General features: G+C 45.1%; 1 protein-coding gene across 2 annotated transcripts in view; it reads right to left on the reverse strand.

Annotated features, from left to right (window-relative positions):
* The window catches only part of PLCD1 (phospholipase C delta 1), a 56,294-nt gene that overhangs the window by 20,585 nt on the left and 20,391 nt on the right, over positions 1-15,318 (reverse strand). For both annotated transcript variants that reach the window (XM_064703834.1, XM_064703833.1), the window contains exons 3-5: positions 10,003-10,231; positions 4,475-4,604; positions 589-817 (exon numbers count right to left, since the gene is read on the reverse strand). In XM_064703834.1, coding sequence (XP_064559904.1) covers positions 589-817; positions 4,475-4,604; positions 10,003-10,231 — 588 coding nt within the window. The remainder of the gene's footprint in view (positions 1-588; positions 818-4,474; positions 4,605-10,002; positions 10,232-15,318) is intronic.

The following is a 15,318-nucleotide window of genomic DNA, read 5'->3' on the forward strand; positions in this document are numbered from 1 at the left end:
GCTCCAGACTGATGATTCACCCACAATCTGAGCAGACAGACAGCTCAGTGTCTGCCTCCTAAACAGCTGTCACCCCCTTGGCCTCTCCTCAGAGATCCCATCTGCAGATGGCTTCACAGGTGCCCACCATCAAGGACATCTGCCTCCACCCCAGCTTCTGGAGAACACAAATATTGCTCCATTCTCAGCCTTGAAAAGCCACATGAGGTCTGGGCACCTGAATAACCCATCTGAGTCTTTCCCTCAGGGTTTTCATCATCCTCCAGTCAAACCTGTATCAATCCCCCTCCTGCTGTTCAGTGCACCCAAAATAAAACTGAAGAGAGAGATTTTCCAGCCTCTCCTCTGCCCTCCTCTCCTAGCATCTCTAGGAGGGGAGGGCAGAGGAGAGGCTGGGAAATCTCTCTCTTCAATTTCATTTTAATAAATAAATATGTTAATGCCCCCCTAGGAGAGTGGTGTTTTAGAAGCAGCTGTGAGGAGAAAGTAATGCACACGACTGCAGAAAAAAAAAGCAACAGCAATGCAATCCATAGTTCATCAAAAAAGCAAGATTTTGAAGCAAACCAGCCAGGGTTTTCAACTTACCTCTTTCATTGGGCTCATATCTCTGAATTAAGGCAGGGGCAGCAACAACAGCATCTTCTTCCTGCTGCACCTCATAGAGAAACCTCACCAGGTTCTGGCAGGACATGAACCCCTCTGGGTCCGAGTACATTTGGAAGATGCTGTCTATTTCCTTTCTCTCTGTCAGTATCTTGTAAAATTCCTCTATCTCATCATCCTCCAGAGCCTCTGTTTTGGACTTGTCACAGTGCTGTAAACGTAGAGGGGAGAAGGAGTGAAAACCTTCTTTCCTTCTGGCATAGGCCAGCCGTAATCTGCACCAGGGCTACACAACGCAGAACACAAAATAATTGCAGAGAGTTACTGGCCAGCACGTGGTCAATGACAATGGTTCTCATTGACAAGGCCAATGGTCAAAAAAATTACAGTTATTGGTATTTATACATTGTCAGTGAGCTCAAAAGAACCAGCCTTGAGTTCCATCATTTGGTGGGCTTCAGTCAGGACAGCTCAAAATAATCCAAGCACAAATCAAGCGTCAAAAGAATCTTAATCTCAGGGAAACAATTAACTCTATTCAATTATGATAGAGTATAGCCAAAAACCCAGGAAATCAAGTGAAAAGAACCCTTCCTTTGACCTTAGTGGCTCAGACCTCAAGAGGCTGTCAAGACTCACAGTAGGGCTGTTTGCAAAGATGGCATCAAAAACAAACTTAAAACCCCCACATGTACATGTTTAGGTATGAAAAAATCCACCTATCCATGGAAATTTTCCATTCTCATCCAAAAGCTGCCAGGTAACAAAATCCGCACAGATTTCAAATCAGATATAATCTTCTCACAAGGAGCTGTAATTCAGGTTCTCCATCTTCCTCTGGGGTTTGAACTTTTCCAGTAGATACCATCTGTGACAGAGCACCACAGCCAAGGACTTGATTGACCATGAAAGATGGGGAGCTTGAGATAGACATGTTAATGTCTCCATCAAGGACACAGCTTTTCCAATAACAAGTTGTTCTAGTTTATTTTAAATACTCCCAGGTTCCATTTTTCATCAGAAACAACTTTTTTTTTTTTTCCTGTGGCAGATCCCGATATTAATTTTGTTGTTTGTTCCTAGCAGAATTCTTCAGCTTGTCAAACCAGAGGAATTTAATTGCTTTCCATCTTTGATCCCCTGTGACAGAGCTATTTTCCTGGCTTTTATGAAGAAAATGCCTGTCTCAGTTTAACCAGTAATCACACTAATCTCAGCCTAGCCCTGCCAGTGATCTCAGCAATGGCCACAGTGGCTTTGGCAGTGTCCCAAGACGATAAGGAGGGACTTTCATCCCCTGCAAATCTTTCACTATCTGTTTAAGGAGCACATATAAAGCCAAAGAACATTATCATGATGCCTAGCATTTCACAAATTGAAGCGACAGAAAAACAGAGTTCAACTTGTCCTGACTTCAGAACCTGCTGGGCAGAAGCTACAGGCTCATCTCAGGGATGGGACAACCTGTGACATGCTCAGTACTACAAACACCTCCAAAATAGGTTTGAGAGTTCAAGAACTGCCTTTTCCTCACTGCCTCCCATGCCTGTGATCCTGCTCTGTGGCTCTGGCAGATCCCCCAAGCTGAGCTGAACATGATGCTTAGCAACTGCAAAAGGAATATAAAGAGGGAAAGCAGCTGGTGGAGACAGCAGGGATGTTGTGAATTACAAATGTTCTTTTCTTTAAGACATGACAGGGAAAATGACAAGATATTCCTCCTAGAAAACTGGCATTTTAAGTGGTGTGTGCCTGGGGAAGTTTATTCATTAGTTGCCATTAAAGGCTGTGATGAAAACAGAGCAACAGCACCAGAGTCAAACTCCAGGACACATCAGATGCTCAGTATAAAAGTGGGTTCCTTCTGCTTTGGCCACAAGAGGTCCAAATTAGAGAATCTCAACCCAAAATACTGTGTTTTACCTCCCATGTATGCATCACAAGCCATGAGTCCTGCATGACCCTTGGCCTGGCAGCAAAAACACCTTTCTGATGCATCAGAATGAATATTCAGGTTAAAATGAAGTGAGCAATGGCAGGAGCTTTGCATCATTTCTGGTTGCATTGCAATATGTTCTACTCCAGTGTCCCAAACCTGGATGTGGACACAGAGTCATGAGAGGAAAGGCAAAAATAATGCGAGAACATGCCCTGCAGCCCCCACTTGAGCCCCTGCTCACCCTTCCTTCCTGTGACTAAATGAAGAAAAACTCTGTGAGACAGAAAAGATCACCCTTTAATGGGCTGTAATGCCCTGGTCCATCTAGGCTGAGGCAGGATGCAAATTGAAAATGTAATTCCTTTAAGAGCAGGACAGACCCTTCCTGGAGGCAAATCAGCCCTCAGGAGATCTGAATTAACCTCCAAAGAGCCTCTCTTTCCAGGGGCTATACAGGAAACTTTAAAATTACTTGCTTAATGATGGTACTCCAACTAACTCCCTGCATTTCCACGGGTTGAATCAAGGTTTAGCAATTACTTGAAGTCTTTAAGCAAAAAGGATTAATTTCATCAAGTTTCCTCTCCTGAAGCTCCCTTGTAACTACTGGGACAGCAGAAGAGGTTCATTAAATAAGAGGAGACTGTGCCTCTAAAATAAAAAAAAAGGAAAATAATTGGAAAAAAAGGGTGATTTTTGCTTTTTTTCAGGTTGTTGATGTGTGAAGATGTGGGAATTTTTCATCTCCTATATGTGAGATGTATCCTTTGGGGTGAGGAGATTCACACCCTGCTCCCCACTGGCTTCACCTGCACAGACTGCAAAGGAAGTGTTGGCAACTCCTTCCAGTGGACACATGCAGCTCAACCAGGGGATTCCCAGCCTTATTTCCACTCTTCTAGGACCTCCCTGGGAATAAAGGATGGGATCCACCAGCCAGAGCAGACAGGACAACTGGAATATTTTGTGAGCTGAAATTCTTTAAGATCTGCTGATGACCTTCCCCCTGATTCCTGAAGAGTAGAGAGATGTCTAAAAAGCAAAGACAAGGAAATTTGGACCTCCTTTGGGGAAGGCTGCCTGCCCACATGGAGGAGCAGGAGAACTCCTGCCCAAAACCACCCACGTGTTTACCACTGATCAGAAAAAAACATTTCTGAAACTGCACACACATTAATTCAAATCCTGCTTCAGACAGGATGGAAGTTTGGAAATTATCCAGATGTTTTTATCTCACCTCAGCAGGATGGATTCTCTAGAGAGAAACCCAAAGCTTAACAACTGAGAAATTTTCATCCCTTTCTTATCTTTTGATAGGCTCAGCCAATAAGCTGAATCTTGCAAATTTAGAAGTGTACATCCCTGACCAGATTAAATGTGCCTTGGGAGTATTAAATCAATCAGACTAGTCCAGGCTTGGGTGCAATGTTGTGTATCTATCATGAATCTGGAAAGTTTTTTTTCCTAATTTGTACTGTATTTTTTGTTTGTTTGTTTGTTTATACCTGACATTTTGCAGCCCTCTCCTCTGAGAAGGTGGGGATCTGGGTTCACAATTGTAACCAAACAGCATTCAGCCAGACTTAAGCACTGACATGCAGCTGTGGCACACAAGACTCCTAAGACCCTTGGGACTTCAACTTTGTTTCCCTTTTTCTTGCACTATTCATGTTTGCATCTCATTTTCTGCTTTGTGGCAAAATTTGACATTGATTATGAAGAAAGATCTTAACACCTCCTCATCAAAAGCATTGTGCTGGCCTAACTCAGTGGGAATCAATTATTCTGGGCAATAAATTACTGAGCACCAAAATCTGAGAGTCCTTCCTTGGTGCAAGCAAAGGAGCCAGGAGTTCACATTGAGGTGAAAGCTGTGGGACACCCTGACCTCACCAATGAGCAAACCCTGTTTCTGCTTGCTCCCATTACCTGGAAAATCTTCTTGGCATGGTAGTCATCCACTTCAATGTTCACTTCTTTCAGGAAGTCTTTGAGCTCCTTCAGGCTCATCTTGTTGTCCTTGTTTTTGTCAGCTTTGCGCAGGCAGGTGTGAATCCAGCTGCAGGGGGATGTAAGGAAACCTGTCCAGGTCACTGCCTAGCCTGAACACCCAAACACCTTCTGCTGCACATGGCAGGGGGGAAATCCTCTTTAAAGGCTCTGAGCCACCTCTCCAGCTGCTGTAAATCACCCTGAGCAGCTGCCACCACCTCACCTCCTGTTCCCACAGAGCACAATGGAGCCTTGGCAGGAGGAAAATGTGCTGGGATACAACTGATGGTGACCTGGGAGAAGCTTTTCACCATCTGGCCAAGGCTGGAACAGCTCTCTTTACCCTGTAGGAGTTCCTGGCCACAGCCAGAAACAGTTTGATTTCTCTTTTATGACAGAAAGTACATTCTGCTCCAGACGGTTAAAAAGGGGATAAAGGAAAGAAGGAAAAGAGCTCCCAAGAGAAGCTTGGTAAACTCATTGTCATGGATTTGCTCAATATTTGGTGTGTCATGGTGAGCAGTGAACTCCAAAAGAATGATCAATAATAATTTTTGAACTCACCTTCAGCATATTTTTAGGGATTTCTACCTGTATCTCCTACGAATTTGTTGTGAGTGGAATCCAACCAAACTTTGTGGGTCTTGTCTTCTTCCCCAGCTGAAATGCACAGGGTCTGTCACTGTGCTGCACTGTGATAATATTTCATAACAGCTTGGGCTTTAATCACTTTAGTGAATCTATGAATCAGGAGTAACTGCTATAAGAATGATCTTCTTAATGTGATGTCAGATATTTTGAACTGAGATTTCTATTTTCTTTCAGTCTCTAAAATCATGTCAGACAGTTGAGACACACTGCAGTTTTAAACACCAAAAAAAAATTCCTGCTTTTTGCATCATGGAACTGTCTGTCTAATCTGTTTTACTGTCAAATAAGAAAGGTCATCCAGAAAAATATCTGCTTTTCAACAGGAAAAATAATGATCAAAGTAAGAATCTGATCTCCAATAATAACCTTCCATGTCTCACATAGGAAACAATGCTTCCAAATTCCAGAAAAACTTCCAAAAAAATGCCCATTCTGAATGCTAATCAGAGTAAAGCTCAGGATCAGCCAAACCAGCTGAGGCATATAGTGCTGTAACATTTAAACTGGGCCTTTAAAATGACCCCAGAAAAGGGCATTAACAGCCTTAGGGGCTGTAAACATAACCCTGAAACAGTGTTTGCCAGAGCTACCCTGCACTGAAGTATTTCCTAGTGATGGAGATATCTGTAAACTGTTAGTGAGCATTGTTTGTCTCATGGAAACTTGAACTTTCTGACTTTAAAAATCTTGGCAGGTGCTAAGCAATGACCTCACCCCACATCCGTCTCAGCCTGGTAATATTAATATTCCTCTTCTTTAGACATGGAAACCAAAATAAAGAGAGGCTGCATTTCCCAAGGACACTCCAGAGCCCTGAACCAGGGTCTGATTCTTCCCAGAAAACCCAGTTTGAGTAATGAAGCTGCCATGAGCAGAGGATGCTGTGCTGGGAGCTCACCACACCCACCCCGGGGTGCAGAACAACCCCTTGTTGAAGATTGCAATGCAAGATGTTTTCAATTATGTATGGCAGATTACCTTTGTCAAGTGGGCAGTTTGCCTTATCTCTCTCTGAGTGACCACATTCACACCTCCCTCGGGAGGGGACATTGCTGATAACAGCTATTGAATGTCACTGCATGGCTGATAAGAACTACAGCATCCCATTGGGAGATGTGAGCCCAGAGGGAGGAGCCAAGCATTCCTACCCAGATATAATCCAGAGGTTTTGAGACACCAGCACGGCTTCTCCACTGGATTCCCCAGAGGAACAGCAGCTGCCTCTTCTTCCACAGGATCTTCAGAGGAAGAATACATCCTTCTCTACAGGATCCCTGCTCCAGCAGAACCACCCCTGACACTGCAGGAGGGCTGAGCCACAATTCCAATGGGACTGCCACCAACACCCTGACCCACAGGGTGTCAGGCTGGGTTCTGACTCTGTCAGTGTTGTTCTAGTGTACTGCATTGCTTATTTTATGCTTTTATTTTTTTTCTTTTCCCTATTAAAGAACTGTTATTTCCTGCTCCCATATTTTTTGCCTGAGAGCCTCTTAATTTAAAATTTATAGCATTTTGGAGGGGTGGGGTTTACATTCTCCATATCAGGGGAGGCTCCTGCCTTCCTTAGCAGACTCCTGTCTTTCCAAACCGAGACATCCTTCCACCAGCTCTGCTCCAGACAGGGTCTGTCACACTGACACGAGACTGTCAGAATGTCGCACCTGACCCTGCACCTCAGGTCCTCTTCCCAACCCTCCCTAAAAACAACAGGCAGGAGGAAAACCCATCTCTGGTGAACAAGAGGAAATCCAGCCTGCCACAGCCAGAGGTGAGCAGGAGGGGTGTATAGAAACTACTCTTCTGAGCATAGAAATTACTGGTTTTGTGCTGACCACTGCAAAAAAACCCCACATTTCTTTAAGAGTCTGCATCATTTCCTCTGATAATGGGCACCCAGAGGTCATGCATGTACTCAAAGTCCTCTCTGGTAGGCAAAATGTGGGCAGTAAATGCATCTGCAAGAGAGTATGCCCATGTCCTACCTGTTTATGGAGGATGTTTTTCTCTTAGATGCCTTTCCAGGAGGCTGAGAAATGCAGGAGGGAAATAAGAGAGCCCAGGAAAAGCCCAGGCACACACAGTGGGTCCTCTTGCTGCAAGGGCAAGCAGCAAAGAGAGAAAAAGGAGGGTACAGACAACTGAAATCTCAGTAAACAGCAGCATTCTGCCCCCAAAACACCCTAACTCCCCATCCATCTGCATCCCCTCAGCTTTGGGAGAGCTTGGAGGAGCTGGATGAACAAAACACTTCAACTGGAAGCCCTCTCTTCTGGTACAAACACCATTTTCCAGCCCTGTCTGTGGTCTTTCTTTTCACCCTGTGCCCCTGTGTGGGGCTGAGTGCACTGGGCAGCAGCTGCTCCCATTTCTGTGGGAAAGCTTCTCCCATTTTTGTGCATCCAGGGAGAGCCTCTGGTTCTTAAAGGCTGTGCCAGCTCCAGGGCTACCAGCTTTCTCTCAGTTTCAGTCATCCCTCTCTGGTTTCTATCTGGCAGATATCCCATGAGTGTGCTCAGAACAGAAATGCTGCAGAACTTCTGGTAATTGCTTTCAAACCAGAAGAAAAGCTCACACATAAACCCCAGAACCGAAGCAGACAGTGCCACCCTGCTCAAATGAAAAGTCCTCTGTGTTTTCTGGTCTGAAGCCTTCCCTGCACACATACCTGCAATATTTGCTAAACTACCCATGCCAGCCTGCTACAAGGTTGAATCTGAGGCTTATTAGAACAGAGCTCTGTGTATGAGAACATCAGACATGCTCATCAAGCACGTGGGAGTTTTATCTGTGTAGGAACATAGGACTGGAAAAATACATAAGACACTGATCCCAGCCCCTTCTATCACAGGCCACTCCACTGAATTCCAAACTGAACGAGCCCCATCTGAAACTAGCAGAGTTTTTTGCTTTCAATCCTTGTTTTTAAAAACTTGCACATTCCTTACTTGTTTTGCAAGGGTTTGGGAGGCTGAAAAAGATACCCTGCAGGGCAACTCTCCAGTAATGGGGGACAGGCAGGGGACACCACACATCTCATGCCCTGACTCTTCCCCTCTGTGCTCACAGATGCTGAGAACACTCCTGAGGTTTAAGGAAGATCTGAGCAAGCCCACGCTGCCAAGCAAACCCAGTGAAGGCAGACTAAATTTAAAATCCCAGGCTTTAATTAAACATCATCAAATTTCAAATGAGAAATCATGCTGTTCTGTAATTCCAGGTTACGTTAAATGGCCTGAGACAAGCCCAGATTGGAAGCCAGCACTGCACAGTAATTACTCTTCCAGAAATATGGTTTGCCTACCCACCCTATTTAGCTTCAATTCTGCTTTCCAAAGACAGAAAGGCACTTTTCCATGCTGGAAATTTACAGCTTTCTTCCTTTGCAAATGTCATTGTTATTTCCCCCCCCTTAAAAAATCTTGTCTCTTCTTACAGGCAAGTTTTTCAGCAATATATTTAACTTGATATGCTCCAGGGACAACTTTCTGTAGCCCAGATTTTCCCCTGCACACTGTGGGGTGGCTGAGGAGTGACCTTACAGCCCAGAGCTTGAAAAACCATCCAAACAAAAGACACTCATAATGCAGGAGATAAACAGGACATCCCAGGCACATCAGAACTAATGGAGTCTGATTCCTTTAAGTGAACAGCACTGTGGCTGTGAAAATGCTTCTCAGGCTTCAGAGAATCCACAGAAGATGAAATGCTCAGCATTTATGCACCATCTCCCTCTTCATCAGTGCATTATTACCCAACAGAGAACCCACATGGAGTGAAGACTTAACTGAGGGCAACATTCCTGGTGCCTTCTCAGACTTGAGCTCCAGCTTTGTGATTTTTCCCAGCTGAGGATTTTGCATCTCCCCTCCTCTCTGATGTTTGGTGTCAAACAAGCCATGAAGCCCAAGCAGCTTTCTCTCCCCAGGGTGGTATCTGTTTTCCTCTCTGATAGCTGAATATCTCCCTTTGGGAAGCTTAAAGGAACCTAATATTTTACTATTACTGTATCTCTATCAAATCAGGGTGAAATCAGCCAACAGGTTCAGATGTCATGGTCAGAGTCTCCACAGGGATTGAAGAAAATCCACCCAAAAATTCCACCCACAGATATCCTCTCTTTATACATGAGACCTCTGCTTGCAAAGCAACTTATTGAGTGAAATGCAGCCTCAGGGAGAATTCCCTGTGAATTCAACAGAGCCAGGATTTCACCCAATAACCACCCTCTCTCCATTTCATAATGAATTCACTCTCCTTTCCTGCTCTGTGCCTTTTCCTTTCTGCTCTCTGCATTGTCACTAGAACAAATGCAGATTTTTTCAGGGCAAAACTTCCTCCCATGCTGAGGCTAATAAGGAGTAATTTCACTCAAGTCAGTGGAGCTACCCTGGAGTAAATTTGGCAGTGAGAAGAGGAGAATCAGTTCCCTCTCCTTGTATTACTGAGAAACACTGTAAACAGAGAGGGCTTTTCATGCCTTGCCAAGAAGTGCCTGTCCTGGAGTTTACTGCATTGCAAGTGAAACAGACCCCTGAAGAACACAAAAAAATAATGATTGTTTTATCTGGAGCTCCATGAAAGAGGGAATTCTTTGCTTAAGGAGCCACATTAAGCCTGACTCCACTCTTGCTGGTATCATTGTAAAACAGGGGGGAAAAGCACTGGAAACCAGGGAGCTTGCCTGGGTGCAAAATCAATGCAAGAGAAAACCCAGAATAGGGAAAAAAGGAGGTTAGTCTACTATCCCCACCCACATGGAAAGACAAGTGCATCTTTGTCCGTGATTAATCACTTTATAAGGCAAAGGATACTGTTGGAGTTTCTGTTTCTGGTTCATGGAGTTGCTGTGGGCTATGATTTTCCCAAGGCCAGCAATCCAGTGGTTGGCATCATCCTCTGAGCTCGCAATGAGGTCCAGGTTTTTCCTCTGGTCTTTGAAGATGATGGAAAAGCAGCGATACTCTGGGACATCCTTGGCGTACTTTTCCATCCCTTCTGTTTTATGGCCTGACCTCACATCCCGGATATCTTCAATGGAGACTGTGGAAAGAAAGCAGAGCCTGCTGTCAGCAGGGGTTCACTCAGCCTTATCTCTCCTTGGTGAGGGATATTAAAAAAATGACTCTTTCTCCTTTTCATGAAGCCTCTGGAGGTTCCCTTCCTCTCCTCCCCCTTCCCCAAGCTTTGGTACTAAAGAAAACTCAACTCAAAAGGGCTAGAAAGAGCAAGAAATATTAAAAAGAAAATCTCTTTCCCTATGTTCTTTATTTAATAAAGACACAGAATATGCCATAGGTGCCATGCTGTGATGTCCCCTTTATGAGCCACAAATCACAGCCAAGAATTTGGTTCCAAGTCCTTGGAGCATCCCTGACTTGAGCATCCCTTGACTCATTCCCCCTGAGAACGGGGAGGGTGGAGCTGTGCCTCCCTGTGAGCATCACCCCACAGGAAAATCCTAAAAGCACTGAATGCTTTGGGTTGGAAGGGACCTTAAAGACCAACCCCTGAAATGGACAGAGATGCCTTCCACAAGATCAGGTTGCTCCAAGCCCCATCCAGCTGGCCCTGAACAATTCCAGGAATGAGAAGTCCACAGTCCCTCTGGACAAATTAAGAGGTGACTTCAATAAGAGGAGGATAAGGAACAAACTGTCCTTCTTTAGGTTGCAAAAGTAGTGAGAAGGTAAAATTTAAGATCCCATCCATTCCTCTCAGTCACGGTAGTGCAAATGAAGGAGGCAAAGACCAAAGTTTCACAGCAGTCTGGTATCACCCATACTCCATCCTGACCTCTGTCAAGGGTAGAATTTATCCTCCTTGGTGTAAGAAATCAAAACACTCTTTTCAAGATCATCCTTCCCCACTTCCATCTCTGCCCTTCAGCTGGTGGAAATGAACCCTGAAGTTGCTCCAATCTTGCTAAGTGCACAAACAAGGCAATCCAGAAGGAGCAGTGCATGACAAGACTTTTATTAAACAAATGCAAGTAACAAGAGACAGTCCTAAAAATGCTCTTGAGAGCAATCAGAGCCCTCAAACTGGGCTGAAATCAGGTGAGCTCCCAGCAGCACCCACAGCCTCTTTTGTCTTTCATGGGCCACTTCATACAACACTGGCACAGGTTGCCCTGAGTTGTGGATGCCCCATCCCTGAAGTATTCAAGGCCCTGTTAGATGGGGCTTGGAGCAACCTGAGCTGAAGCTTTGTTAAAAAAACAGTGCATGAGTATGAAATACCCCCAAAGTTTAGCTGAATAGGAGAAAATTGCCTTTAAACATCCATCTCACCATTAAAATGCCCAGTTTATTCAAAGTCAACACTGTAGAAAGACCCAACTCAGTAACCACCTGCACATTTTTGGCATAGCTGCCTTGGGATTATTCAAAATTCATCAGATGCTCATTAGAGGTTTGAAAACTTTCCTTGTTTTCCCAGAGCAGTCATGATAATGCTCAGCTGCTTGGGGGGGAAAAACTGCAACAAACCATCCAAAATTCCAGTCTTCAAAAATCAGTGACTTTCCAAAAGCAACACTTCACATTTGCTTCAAGTTCTCACCAGATGCTGGGGGGGGTCAAACACCTTCCAGAGCACTTTGCTGGTTTGGTTCCTATACAAGAACACACCAGGAGCTCCCTGGAGCTGGCAAAGCTCTTCCCTGACAATTATGAGCTGTTATCTCTGTGTGGTCTTTGATTATCACTTTGCAAAGGCCAACAGTTGATCAGCTGAGGGGAAGGGAGGAAAAGGTTGGGTTGGGATGGGCTGCTGTGGAATTATGATATCTGGCCAATTTACCTCTGAGTGAAAGTTTATGGGTTTGAGTACTAAAACCAGATTAAAAAGGGCTGCAATTCCCCCACAGCTGGGCCTTCCTGGTGATCTTGCCCTTTAACCAGGACATTAATCAAATTATAGTGGTTGTGCCTAAGGTGGAACTTCACCTTTAATGTAAAGCATCTTATTATGTTTGGCCAGATTCAGTTCCATCAAAAAGTCTAAAGTTTATTTAGGTTTATTTTATAGCCAGTGGGAAATAAAACAGCTTTTGGAACACAGCTGTTCTGTCCTATTCAAACAAAAAATTCAGGATAAGTTATACCCTTAATCCATGGCTACAGTGGACCCTTGACCAGAAAGGAAGTGCAATCTGGGCATCTCATATACAGACTGTCCTTAAATGTGGGATTCTCCTCCTCTCCAGATCTCTTGTGCTTATGGCAGTGAAGTGGGAAGGATCATCCTGTTATTCCTCTCCACCTGCCAGCTGCTCACCACTGCTTGGCTCACAAGAGTTATTGTCCTGCAGAATGGCTCCTCAGTCTGCTTGTGCAATCAGCCCCTAAACTTGGGGCTGGCAACAGCCTCCTGTTTCCAAGACCAGAAAATCTGATGTTAAATATTGGAAATTTAGAATGGATTCTTTGGAAACCATTACGTGGCTGCATGAATCCACTGGAAAAGAGAGCTGTGTGGGAGGAAAAAAAAGATTGAAAACCTGTGTCTGGAAGGGCTGCCTTGATCTTTTCAGAGGATGATGCAGATAAAAGAGCTGCTCAGTACAGAAAGGGTACAAGGAAGGCTGAAGAGCACGACTGATATCTATTGTAGTCACACAAGAGAGAAGGAGAGAAACTATCACCACAGGAACTGTTAAAAAGCAGGGTAAGGAAGGACACTTTTTATAGCTTTCCATAGCTTGGTTGTGTGTACTGTTTTTATCTATCAATAAAAAAGCTGAAGCCAAAGGACTCAGCCCAAGCCATCTGCTAAAGTTATCTCTTTTCTGGAAAATCTTAACCCAGCATGAGTACTTTATCAGCTGCTCCCAGGCAGTGACTGTACTCTATTAGGAGTCCCAAACTGTGTGCATCTGCAAGGAGAAATCAAAAATAACTGGGGCACAGAGATGTTTCACAGCAGAGGAGCACTCCCAGCAAACAGCCATCAATCACAGCTCCCTGCAGCCTCCCTGCTCCTTCCCCATCACGCCACAGCGGGGAGATAACCACAAGCAGAAGAGAATTTGGAAAGTTTGCATCTCCTTCGGAGTGTTTGCGTCTGCTGAGGAGGTGGTTTGTAGAGAGCCCAAAAGATGACGCGCAGCACAAGGCAGCCTGTGTTCCTCCTGACCTCCAGACACCAACTCACACAGGTTACATCCTGGTCAGCCTTCCTGGCTGCTCTGGATGCTGCTCACACAGCCAGAGGCTCCCCACTGACACGGATGTACAGCAGCCTTCCCTGGAGCCAGTGGAATTCCTCCTGTCTGAACCACTCTCAGGGAGATGTTGAGAACTTTCTTTCTAGCCCTCCCTTCAGTTTTCATCACTGGCTCCTGCTCTTGTGCTTCTCCCTTGCTGATTTTCAGCCCAGCACCCTTCTCCTCTTTTACTCCTGGCAGGGATGACTCAGGCCCTCAGGACTCTTTTGACAGCCCATGGTATTTTCAAGCAACCAACATGTAAATTTTGGGTATATCTCTTGATTTGGATTTCTCTCCTCATGGCTTTCAAGGAGCTTGGTGTTATATTTGCAAACTCATCTCTTCATGCAGAAGGAACACCTCTTAAAAGAAATCAGCTGAATGATCTTTAAGGGTCCTTCCAACTCAAGCAACTCTATGATTCTGGTGCAGAAGTGCCAGAAGGATGAGCCTGACAACACTCCTAATGATGAAAGCACTTGTCAGAGAGGAGCCCTGGCCTCTCCATCTCTTCTCTCATCACTGCTCCACAACTGAAATGTCCAGACCGTGCTGGGAGCATGAGCAGTAAACTCTTTACTAGTCCTAAGGAATAAAGGGAAAGGAGGAATGAAGGAGACAACAACCCCTTTGTTTTCCTCCTGCTTGATAGGCCTTTGAGATGAGACATTTTGTCAAGAGTATTTGTCAAGAGAGAAAGTAAGAAATTGAACCTGCACCTCCTGCAAACTACTGAGCACGTGAAGGACAAGGAGTGGCAGGTGTTTCTCCTTTCTTGTGCCTTTGCTGATGAAGGGGAGAGGAGGGTCACTGTGTGGGCACTGCCAAAACAGCCTCCCTTGAGTTAGTCCAAGAACGCCTCAGATCCCTTCCTTATCCCATCCCCTGTCAGTGACAGGCGACCTGTGCCATGTGGCATTCAGTCACATTGAATTAATCCATCCCACTCTAATTAGCTCAGTAAATCACTTCTGTTTACTGTCAAGAAATGCAGATGAGAAACGTGCTCAGCCCTGCAGAGCCTGCAGACCATCCTGCACATCTACAGAGAGGCCAGACTCTCACCAGCTGCACCTCAGCTCAGCTTCTTGTGAGGAGCAGATGAAAGCTGACCCCAGGACCATCCTGCAGAGACATTCCATGGATTTCACAGCACCTGAGCGTGCCCTGTGTGCTGCTCCTCACTCTGGTTTCACCCCAGCAGGAGCCTCTCTGATTCTCTGCTGGTCAGAGTGACTCTGAGATATGCTTCTTTTTCCCAGCCCAGCAGTCAAAGGAGGAGTCAGGACTTTTCTGTTCTCCCCCTCAAGGTTGTTTATTGTATCTTATTTATAAAATTCTTTCTCTGACCCACCGAGGTCTGTCTGGCCAGTCGGGTTGAGGCACACTGCCTGTCCTTGGGGCAGTGTTATCTTTTTATACTAAAAACTACGTGTACAATATTTACAATTACTTCCCAATACCTATCACCTATATTAGACAGTGAGTTTCTACTCTAAACCAATCTAAAAGTGCCAACATCACCCAGAAGATGGAGGCTAGGAAGAAGAAGGAGGAACACCGTACATGCCCAAATTCCTCCATCTTGGGACCCCAATCCCCCATTCTAAAAACCTCAAAAATCTATTTTTCACTCTGTGACAAATTCACTATCATTCTGCTTAAACTCTCTTGACGTGTAATTCTTCATATAAAGGTTGGTAATTGTTTTTTCCAAGGGCTCTTGGGCTCTGTGCCAAGGTCTCTGAGCCCCCCTGACAGAGTCTCAAGTCCTCCAGGGCAGTCAGAGGAATTTCCTGGGTTCTGACAAGAGCTGTTCAGCTGATTTTGCTTTCACCAGGGGTGGCTGATGCTAATGGCCACACAAAGCTGGGATCAGGACCTTTGTGAGCAGCAGGAGCTGGAGCACTGTCAGTCC

The sequence above is a fragment of the Zonotrichia leucophrys genome, chromosome 2, assembly GCF_028769735.1.
Source record: "Zonotrichia leucophrys gambelii isolate GWCS_2022_RI chromosome 2, RI_Zleu_2.0, whole genome shotgun sequence".
Lineage (NCBI taxonomy): Eukaryota > Metazoa > Chordata > Aves > Passeriformes > Passerellidae > Zonotrichia > Zonotrichia leucophrys.